Consider the following 11,861-nt stretch of genomic DNA (forward strand, 5'->3'; position numbering starts at 1 on the left):
AATGTTTTCTTGCTGCTGAGTAAAGGCTTACACCACATGCATTAGTGAATGTCTCATACTAAGAACAAGGTCACCTCCATTGTACATTTGTATAACGTCTCCTTTGGAAACAAAATACTGGGAAAATTTTGGTAAAACTTGACTATGCACTACTTGCAAAATCTGTGATAATACATAAATGCTTTCAGCTTTCCTTAACAGTTAAAATATTAAAAATATTTTAAAACATTACATTAAAGAATTAAGATAAATAATTTAAAACATTTTATATTACCTTTTAAAATATTACATTAAAGAATTAAAAGCTACACTACATTGTTTTATAATTTAGAGCAATAGTTAATGCCAGGACTCTTGTTGTTTAAAAACAAATAAGGTATCAAAACATAACAAAACCAAGGCTTTCCAGTCTGCTAATCAAATACACTATTTCACTAGAGCCAAGGACTCACAATAATAGAAACAACAAATTAATTGCTTAAGTCTCAGCTCCTTGATCATCCTGACCTGCTGCAGAGGAAAGTAGGCCCACAAACCCTATTAGAAATTCCTCAGATATCAAAGGATGGCACAGAAAAAGAGGAAAAAGTCACTTTTTCTGCCCTCCTGGTTGCTCTGCAGTAGAGATGTGGGAAAAGAAATGGTTGCAGAAGAGGCCACTGCAGAGCTTTGCTTGTTGGCTCAGGCTCAAAAGGGCTGTGGCAGGAAACCAAGTACCTGTAAACATATTTTAATTTATCTTTTCCCCCTGCCACTTCCACTCTTCCTTGGGATTTTCTGTCAGACTTAGGTTTCCCTGTGATATGACAGAACAGAATTCCTATACCTTTCTCACAAGTCTTCCCTGTAGCTTAGCATAGGCACCAGAAATGACTGCTACTTTCTTCTTCAATGAATAGGAAGCAACCTCAAAAACAGGGCAACAGCATTTTAAAGCAGTCTTATCTCTCACCTGGGAATACTAAGGAGCAAGTTGGCATTATCTTGTCCATGATTATTAATGCTTCCAAAGCCTCAATATTTCACATCTTAAAACTATAACCACAAACCCAGTCACTTTCAAGGGGTATACCAAACACCTGATGACTTCTGATACAGCCATGGTGTGCTTTGGTATCATGACTACATTCATGATGTTGCAATAGAGAATAGGGGGAAAAAAAATTCACATTCTCTTCTGTTAAGTCCTCAGTGTAGTGTTAATAAAATTACTAAAACACAGCATACAAAGACAACACCTGATCCTACTCTCCCCACTTACTGTAGCTCTCTGCTACCTGCTCCATCACATGCTTCAAATGGCTTCAAAGAGCCCTAAATTTCTATCCCTGAGCCCTCTGGCTCAGCCATCCACAAGGCTGTCACTCATATTCCCAATCTGGTCTTCATTCTTTGACAAACAGCTCATTTGACATCCACAGCTTCTCCCTCAGCAGCTTAATTTACCTTCCCAACTTTAATTTTACTGCAAGAAAATTAATACAGCATTTAAAGGAAATGCAATTTACTGTAACAATATTTCCATAGGTTTTAAAGAAATATCAGGAGGAAATCAGGGGGAAAAAAAAGTCCACAGCAGTCAATCTGTTTGAGATCAAGAAGTTCCCCTGAGCACACATGTAGTTAATCTGCAAACAGAAATGAGAAAAATATGGAACTAGAATAGGCTGTTTTATTGCAGCTTCATTAAATTTTCAAATCTCTCTTGCTCCAATGTGCTGTGGAAGAAAAGAGAGAAAGAGTCTTTTACAAGGAGCAAGATATAACGTCTCTAGAGAAGCTTTCAAATCTGCTCAGAAAGACTGCCTGCATTTTACAAAAGTTGCTAGAAATCTCATATAGCTGTTTTCAATACATAATTTGGGAAGTGGTCTTGTTCTTAAGATGAGAGGGGTAAATCAGCAAGTATCTTATCAGCCCAAAAGAAATAAGTGTATGGTCAGCCCTTGGGCATCACATAAATTTTCTCCTATAGTCTGGCAGACATTTTCAAATAGAAGTCCATCCACACTTCAACTTGTTTTTATCTCAATAACTTATTTTTATTATTAGAATAGATTCTGCAGTGGAACCAGCAAGCCCCAGTCAGAAACACAACCCAAGCATGCTCATCTCTTTTCTTGGGTAATACATTCAGGCTGTGCATCAAGAAACAAGGCAGCCAAACCCCAGCTCCTGCCCTTGAGACTCTCTAGACCTCAAGAGTCACAACTGCACACATGTCCAGAGACTTATGTTCTTCTGTCACACGAGATCCTATGTGGTTTAGTCACTTAGGACATGCACTGAACAGCACAGAGCAGAAGAATGACAGGTCCTTTTCTGCAGATATACTGAAACTCATCTCAAGAGTCTGCAGCAATGCTGTCTCACATTAAAGTACAAGGGTCTTCCCCCTCCTTACAGTTATGGAAAAGGAACACACTGGGAAAACCTTGCCTTTCATCCCAAATAGCTATACATCTGCATAGCCAGTGTGTGTTAGTGCATTCTGCCTTTGCAGCCCATCTGGGTGCTCTGAGAGCCCCTCGGGGGGCAGCGCAGCGCGGCACTGCAGGGAGCGCCAGGAAGACGCTAGCCAGAGCTCAGCTCCTGCCTGGGAGGGCTTTCAGCTCCGCCGGACTGCTGGAATGAGTCACCGATTTGATGCAGGGACTTGGCTGATCAAAACCCAGCAGAACCTTTGGCAGTCAGCACTGGGGAAACTTTCCACACACAAAATAGAAAGGCTCTGTCAGTCTACTCAGAACAGCAAACTCTCCCTAGGGAAAGAAAAAAGCACTAAGTCATGGAAAGCTTATTTTTCAGTGGCTGTCCAGCAGTTCTTGATAAAAGACTATCCTGAAATCAGAGCAGCAGAGGAGTATTGCCTTTTGCTTATTCCTCCTCCCGGAGAGAAAGGAAATCTGTAACAGCTGGGGTTGTCATCTTAGAAACAATGTTAGCTTTTTCCCTCCTTAGTCACATTCGATTCCACCTATACTGACCATTAAATTCATGCTGACTTCGTTAACCCATTGGTGATACTTAAGCCGTATGTTTTGGGAACAGTTGTTGTCTTTGCTCCTGGGCTGGAACAATACACATTATCACTGTGTCCAGATCAGGAACTGGAATGCTGGAGGTAGCAGGCTAATGAAGCAGGAAACAGCAAGTGCTAGTCCTTCACGAACATCTGCCAATCCTTCTCCCTCTAGTTAGTCACTACTCATACACACCAGAGCAGACACTTTACCTCTGTTCAGTTTTCAAGGATCCCTGTTGTGGACCTCTCCAGGCATTCATCCTCACTCATCTTCCTTTCTAGTATTTCACTCCTGCCCAAGTCTACTGTTAAATAAAAAAAATAGGATACTTTCCAGAAGCTGCAGAGCTTTTGTTATTCTATTTCAAGTGTTACAGATTTTTGGCCATAAAAGAGCAGCCTTCCTAAAACATGCCAGTCCAGGCCTTTGAAAAGTCACAGGTCCAAAATCACCCTGACTTACATATTTTGAATGACAATATTATAAAACAGAAAAAAAAAAAAAAGTTGTTTATCTTTTGGTGGTTTTTGTGTTTTGATGTCATATATATTTTTGGCTCTTTCTCTGGCAAGAAAATCCCATTCCTTCCATGCAAAGCTTAACTTTCTTTCCTATATGTCTTTTTTTTGCAACAGCTTACATAGGTGAAACAAAACAGAAAGAGTCTAATAGAGGAAAAAATATTTTTCTGCATTGAAAAGCTAAAGATTTATATAATTTACTAAGTTTGCCTCAGCTTTCAGCTTACAACTTGCAGCAGTCATATCCACTTTTGACAGAGGTGAATGTGCCTCAGATTTGGCAATATGTTTTTAAGCAATTTTGTGAGAAAGAAAGATTCCCTGCCAGCCACAGAATACTATGTGCATATTTAAAACCCAAATCTAGACTGCAAATAATAACATAAGATCCAACCACTCTTCCTGAAAGATAAACTTCCATTTGTTAATACTCATGAAAGGCTCCTTGGATGATGGAGTCTAGCCAGTAAATGTGCACTCCTGGTTATTGTGCACATCAAGGCACATTTCCACATTCAAACATTCTGATTCCTAAAAACGTTTGCATTTGATAGGAACATTCTTCATGCCCCAGCTCCGTTTTAAAAGTTCTCAATTCCTTTCATAGAAGTAGAAAATAAAACCAAATTCTATCCATTCCTGACCAGTGCAAGAAATTGGATGAAGCAACCAATAGTTTTAACTAACTGTATTTGGATGACAAAGATAACATTCCCAGAGGAAAAAAAAAAAGGTTAAATAGTAGAGAAAAACACACAAGCTGGTCACCTCTCATGCCTTAGCGAGTTCACTGCAAACACCTTCATTGCACTGGAAAGATAGGCCTTAGTTTGATGCCCTCAGCTCCCTTATCAAAAAAAAACCAGTCAAGTTGAAAAGCTGTTCTTCTAGAAGTAGAAAGAAACCCATCCATTGCAGAGTTATACTTGTAAAATTGCAGCATTTCCATTTCAGCCCTCAGATTACGACGCCATAACTTTCCAAGGCAGACAAGCTCTAAGTGACTCATCTGGAAAGGCAAACACCACTTATTTTTGACATTTATACCTTATGAATTATTAATTGGTTTTCTGCATCTAGATTGATTTTGCATGGAAAGGAATTTCTGGCACAGACCTCAAAGCTGAAAAGTGTACAGATTGGAAAAGAACTCAGCAATAATATCTATCTGTCTAAGTGTTGCTTAAAAGAGCAAATCCTGTTAGTCTACTGAAAGTCATAAAAGACTAAATGAACATTTGCAGGAAAATTTTCTTTCTAGAGGAAAAAAAACCCCAGGTTTAATCTCTAATGAAACTTGTTCTTCTTTCCCCCTGTTTCACTGTAGTTGCACTCTTTCCCAAAGATGCAGAACAAAAGCGATGTCTAGTGCTTAATGGCACTTTAAATTGAAAGATAAACAGTGTCTCTGGTGTTTCTGCACAACAGTCACTGAATTTCATAACCCAAAGGTGAAAAACAAGCTCTATATCAAAATGTTTAGATAAACTCTTTTCACAAGCAAAGACCTTTTGCAGCCAATAGAAACTGGAAATTAGGCAATCAAAAGAGTTACAATTGATGTATAAATAACACAGGTTATTAAAAACATCAAACTGAAATCCACAAAAAATATGATGGAGGCAGAGAGGAATATAAACATTTTAAGTGTGAAGTATTCTGCTGCCGTAGAATTGTAGAGGAAAAGGCAGGAAAAGCCAGCATTTTTTCTCTATTTTAGAATTTCTGCTTACAAAGGATTCAGCATAGCAACCCCTTTTGACAGTGATAACAAATCCAAGAACACAAGACCACAAAGCACAGCCTGATGAAAATCAACCTAAATGCTGACAAGGATGACAAGGATCACAGCTAGTGGCACCTATCTACTCTGGAATAGATATGCATTCAATTCTCCATCCCTCCTCTAGTAAGAGGTGCAATTGCCAAATGAGTGGTTGAATTTCTAGTTCTTTCAGAAGGTCCTCTGGCATCACACCAAACCACAAGGTTATACTGCTGCTGACTCAGCATCATCTTTGCTGGGATCAAATAACACTTCCTTTCTGTGGAGAAATGATGATGGGCAAGAAGGTGAGTGTAAACTGCTGCATTCAGTGTGAACCATATGATGCTGCAACAACTACGTCAGTCCAATTTCAGTCTACAGAATAAAAATAATTTGAAATATTTTTATATATAGTTTATTTATAAAGATATGTCCTCCATCCCAGACACAAGAACATCATCACTATTACGTCAAGTGCAAATACATACTCACAAATCATTCTGTACAGGTTCATCACAGTGATTTCCATCTACAGGCAAATTGAAAATATGCTGAACTTCAAACAACCACTTCTAACTTTCAGTTTTCTACTATGCAGGTCTGTAGAGCCTCCATAAAGGGAAATCTTATGAAAAATGTAAGCACAATAAATAGTAATTTCTCTCTTTTTTCTCCACTTTGGGAGGAAAAAAATAATTAATTTTAACTCTAGCACTTCTATGACAGATTGGATGGATTCCTGTGATGTGCTATAACCTCAGATTATAAAACCACTACTATTTTGTCTCTAAGATTAAGTGCAGGATTAGATAAGCACTGAAAGCAAGGTAATTGTGCTGTGGCAAACAACATTGCAGTAATACCACGCTGTAGCTCAATTTTCTTTGGTCTGATTATCCACACACACTTAAGAAAGGATAAGCACCACCATTGTCCATCAGGGGCCACTGCCTGAGAAGAGAATCAGAGTTACAGAAGTTTCTGGAAAGCAGCAGAAGGAAGACCTTTTAGTACTAAGGAAAGAGGTTTGGAGGATGTTTTGGCTGTCCCTGAACATACCACAGACCTTCACTGGTAAGAGGGCCATGAGTCAGGGCACTTCCCACTAAATGCTGTCCAGACAGCTTCTCTTCACAGGTACTCACAGACGGCAGCAGCTCCATGGGACCCACAAAGCAGATTCCGTCCCTCTTGTCAACCTTTTAAAAGTCAAAGACTTCACTGGTACACCACCAGGTCACGACAGTCGATGTTCAAGCTCCTCAAGTCTCCATCCTTCACAAGAAATAGGTCAGACCAACCCAGCACCTCCCTTCTGTTTAAAATTAGGAGCTAGGTAAAAGTACAGAATTTTCTGCTGAGTAACCTCTGCAAAATCTTAAATTAAAATTGGTTTTGCTGCTCCAGCACTTTTATGCAGCATGTTATCTATCAGTATGCTAGGCATGAGGACACTGTCTTTGAGTTTTAAAACTCAAAGACAGTTTTGCATAAGTGACCAAGAGCATCCAGTTCTTCCTTGCTATTTAATAATTCGAGTTAAGATGGGAGTCAAGATATGAAACAAAAATTTGGTGCATGCTATGTTCTGAGGGGAGCATCCATGGGTATTCTTTGCCTCCAGACATCTCTGGGAGAAAACTTAGAGATGGGTGCCATTTAGTGCTCCAACTTTTATATACATATATAAAAACAGAAAGTGCATCCGTCAGTTGGAAAGTTACTACAGTAATAGATGCTTGAGAAATGTAAAAAAAAAAAAAAAAAAAAAAAGGCATGATCTTTTTAGTACAAAAAGCAGCAGTTCCTCCAATCAGATTTAGAAACAGGGTTTAAAACTGGCGCAGACTGTTTAAACCATCAACAACTCGGAAGGGCTACACAGTATCCAACTAAAGAGCAATTTAGATTAAAGTCAATTTTTCACCCTTTCAATTATGTAATATCGATAAAAGGACGCATGGGAATGATGCCAAATGTGAATAATGTATCTGGCAATCAGCTAGAGTGCACAAACAGAAGGAATTTCCCTACCTGCTGTGGAAATAATCCCCTCTGCAGCTAAGTATTGTTTTCTAAAAATAGTCTTTATTTCCAAATCAAAATTTTGCTCCCTTTCCTTGATCTCAAAACGTAGTGCTCCACACAGAGAGAAACCAGCAGACTGCCAGTGGTGCATGTCTCTTGGGCAGAGGTTTCTAGCAGCCTGTTTGGGCTCTATCCTCAGAGCCACACCACCCTGCAAACGACTCTCCTCCCACCTTCCTCAGACTGCTCACAAGAAGGTTCCACACCGCATGAGAAGGGAGATCATTAAGTTCCACAAAACTGATGCATGGTGCAGCGTTTGCACTAAGAAAAATATAACACTGCCCAGCTTTCCAGGCCAACTCCCACATGTACCTTTACATGTGAGGAAACATGGCAGGAGAAAAGTAGACCCACTCTGAGTCCAGCTTCAACCATAGTCAGCGGAAAAGACAGGTGATGTCCTACCACTGGAAAAGCAAACACGGCTGCCACATAACACTGCAGGACAGTCACGAACATGTTATGAATACAGAGTATGCTAGAGATTAAGGAAAATATTGATATCAACAGAGAACAGTAAAAATTGGTTAGCTGCAGTATGTTTAGTAAGTGGACTGTGTCATAGATTACAGAGAAAAACATCTTACATACTTCTGACCAAGGAATTCAAAAAACATTCTGGCAGATGAACCCCAATATTCTCTTTTTCACAAGAGAACCTGTGTAGACAGGCTCTGAATTAGCCCAGAGTCCCTAGGAAGACCACAGAATTTTGTGGACAACTGCATAGCTTGGCAGGAGTCTCATTTGCTTCTTATTAACCAGCAGAGTCCTTCTCTTACTGCACCATTCACAGGTTACCTTGCCAAAGATGGAAGCATAGTACTTTCCACCTAAGTGTCAGCATCTAACAAGCTACTGACAATGATGAATGGAGTGTAAGTAATTTGTTCAGATGTTTCTTCCATTACCAAACATTTTTCTCCATAGAACTGTATAAACTGGTTAATTTGGTCTGGGTCTTGGGACAAATTTAATCATGAAAGCAGAATACAGTGGTAGAAAATAAACCATACTACAGGCTTTTGGTTCAAATCACCACATTCATACTGCTATTTAAATGTCAGTCACATTTATTCAGTTGTTTCAAATGGAACATCAGATGTGGCCACTCCCAGAATTTTTGTTAATCTCTTTCCCTATGAAATTATTACTTTCTGGCAGCTTAGTTTTGACTGTGCCTCACAAGAGCCATATTATGCAATGAATGCAGTCATGTGGAAACAAAGCTCACGCTATTTTAAAACAACTCTGTTTAAATGCCCTAGACTGTCAAATCTGTATCACCCAAAGTGACTGTGGTAGTTTTATAACTGTACATAAACCTGGAGGAAGCAATATTCTGTCGGTCACACTGGCATAATACTACTGGCAAAGGAGTCTGCATGCCTAAAGAAAAAGGGACCATTTGGTGGCATAGCACTTTGTTGCCCATTTCTGGAAAAAAAATGCTTTAGATCTTCCTAGCTTCAGGATGTATGATAGATCTGCAGTGGCATGTTAAAATTCAAATGGGGTAATTTCTCCTTTTTAGGTGCTCTGTGGATATTGGAAGTAAATGAACAACCTAAACTGCTCCCCACTGGTCAGTCTAACATCTGTATGAATGCAATTCTGTATTAATGCCAGGACTTCCAGATTCATCCTGCTTTTACAAACTCAGGAAGATTTCTCTAAACTTTATTTATCTGCTGCACAGAGGTAAACCCATTAGTTTGTATGAAAGGCAAAAGGGTGAACACTCGACTCATTCCAGAAGGTGCAAAGGATCCTCCTGCTCATCAATGTCTCACTGCTGTTGCAGTTGGTCCATGAGAGTTGACAGGCATTAAGTTCTTCAGCACAGCTGCTAAACTGGCAGTACTTCATGCAGGTTAGCTTGACATTTCAGAAGTCAGAAAACAATAAATGAAATTAAATAAAATTTTTACATTGCATAAAATAATCCAGATGTGCTCTTGATATGACTTAGGACTCTATTAAAACACCACATCATATTAAAAAACACATGAGTAAGAACCAAATCAATAATTTAGAATTTTAAAAAAACTTCCTGTTTGTCTGATCCTATCTGGAAAGCTTCATTCATGCCAGCAATGTCAGTCTGTATTTCACCTGGTGTTTAACCGCTAGTCAAAAGGATTACTCCCTGGAGCAAGGTCAGCACAACTATGTCGCAGATTTCTCACTCGTAATGCACGCAAGCCAATAAGCAGATCACTCTTCAACATACTTGCGAGTCATTCTCATACATGAATGTGTCTCCATGGCCTGCATGAAAACAAACTGCGAAAGTCAAGGCTGGGTCCAAAAATCCCTGGGTCATCAGATGTCAGGCTGCTAAATCTGGCATCAGAGACTTAAATATTTTTGTTCCAGACAGCTAAAACTCTTCCTTCCTTCTAAATGACAGTACTGCTGACAATCAGTGTGAGAGTGTCATCTGAAGGACAACACAGCAGGCACAGACCTTTCACACCATGCTCCCTCAAAAAAAGATGTTTACCTCTGCTGCTGCAGATGCATTCTCATTAGCTTACAAAAATGGAGAACTGAGATTTCTAGTACTAAAATGTGAACTTCATCTTGCCTACTTCTTTAAACACGGACAGCACAGACACTGAAATTCTTATTTTCAGTACCAGAACTCATTGCCATAATGCTCATAATACCAAGGGCAGTGGGGGAAGAAACAACAAAGTAAGCAGCAGCAGATGGGCACTGCTGGATGGACTCAGGCACCCTTACCTGCTTCTTATGCCATCTGTTTTGAGTGCAGCCTTTTTCTTGCATTTATTTTACCAATGATGCAGCACAATGTGGCATGAAAGGTGAGACACAGTGTTATCCAATACCTTTGTGCACCCATGCCAGACTTGGTATAAAACCATTGCATCCAGAGTTATAATGTGCATTCAGAGTTATAGTGTGAGTTATAAGTTGCAGCAGTAGGTGTGACTAAAAGGGATGGAAAATCAGAATTTGGACAAATATTTGGATTAAGGATCATTTTTTCAGGGAATATTTCCCCATAGTGCTCAAGAGATGAGATGCATGAGAAGGGCAAATACATGGGTGTTGAAAAGTCAAACAGCTGAATGTATCTTGTGTGCCTGGATCTATAGATTGTTTCCAGTGACCAAGACTCCTAGCTGAAGATGCCTGCAATGGAAAGCAATTGGAAATAACTGTGGATTTTGTATTTAGTTATTTAAAAACAAAATTTAAAAAACCAAACAAACAAAACAAAAACACAAACAAACAACAACAACCAAAAAAACCAAAACCACAAAAGAATCCCAAAAAACTCAAAACCACAAAAAAAACCCACCTACACTGCACAGGTCTTGGTGTCAGCTCTCTAGATCTAAATCAATTCCTCTGACTTCTATGAAACCATTTTAGATTTAGCCCTAAAGCTCACTAAGTCAGAAATTGTACCCTTGCAGACTGTAACACACAGATTTTGTATTATGAAACAACTCAACTACTGGTGAAACACTCATCCTGACCTTCCTGCAATATCACACCATGCCTAAAGCAACAGAACCAAACCTCATTACTCGGATTTCACCTGTGGTCTAGACCCACGAAACAAAAAGGTCACGTTTATTGCTGTTTTCCCAAAGTCAGGCTAAAACAAACATCGCCAATGGAAACACGGTGCACAGACCTCGGTAGGGAAGGTCCGAGCCCGGGGCGGGTATTTGCTGCAGCAGCTGCTCCCGCGGGTCCAAGCGCGGAGGTCAGGGCAGCCCAGGAGCTACTCCCGCACCCCGGGAGCCCCTGCCCACTGCCGCAACGCGGCCAGAGCTGACTCGGGGGAGGCGCGGCGGCCCGGCAAGCCCCGGCGCTCCGCAGATGGACACCCCTGTAGACCCACCATCCTCCGTGCACATTCACGCACCGCGCACATCTATGCGCGCACCGCGCACACCCGGCCAGACACACGGCCCCTCGCACGCTCACTCATCACGCACGACCGGGCACAGCATCCGCGCAAACCCACTCACCCCGCACTCACTCGAATGGAGACCCGCGCACACCCGTGCATGCCCACGCACACGCCGGCCGCAGCCGAGCGCTCTCCAAGCGCGGGGAGAGGGATCGGTACCTGCGTGGCTTTGTGGAACTGCTTCTTCAGACCGGCCACCGACATGGCGAGGGCAGCGCGGAGCAGCCGTGCGGAGCCGAGAGGAGCGGAGCGGAGCGGAGCGGAGCGGAGCGGAGCGGAGCGGAGCCGAGCCGAGGCGAGGCGAGGCGAGGCGAGGCGAGGCGAGGCGAGGCGAGGCGAGGCGAGCCGAGGCGAGCCGAGGCGAGCCGAGGCGCTCTGTCTGCCTGCCTGCCTGTCCGCACCGCACCGCGCCCGGCGGAGGCTGTCAGACGGCGGCGGCGGTGCGGGAGCGCCGTGACGTCAGGGCGGGACGCACCGCCCCCGCCCCGCAGGTGCGCCGG

General features: G+C 41.6%; 1 protein-coding gene across 1 annotated transcript in view; it reads right to left on the reverse strand.

Moving 5' to 3' along the window:
• Nucleotides 1-11,656, reverse strand: part of SH3GL2 (SH3 domain containing GRB2 like 2, endophilin A1) — an 85,983-nt gene extending 74,327 nt beyond the window's left edge. Inside the window, exon 1 of the mRNA XM_030236786.2 lies at nucleotides 11,521-11,656. Coding sequence (XP_030092646.1) covers nucleotides 11,521-11,565 — 45 coding nt within the window. The 5' untranslated portion in view covers nucleotides 11,566-11,656. The remainder of the gene's footprint in view (nucleotides 1-11,520) is intronic.
• Nucleotides 11,657-11,861: the final 205 nt, after the last annotated feature.

Source organism: Serinus canaria, chromosome Z, assembly GCF_022539315.1.
Source record: "Serinus canaria isolate serCan28SL12 chromosome Z, serCan2020, whole genome shotgun sequence".
Lineage (NCBI taxonomy): Eukaryota > Metazoa > Chordata > Aves > Passeriformes > Fringillidae > Serinus > Serinus canaria.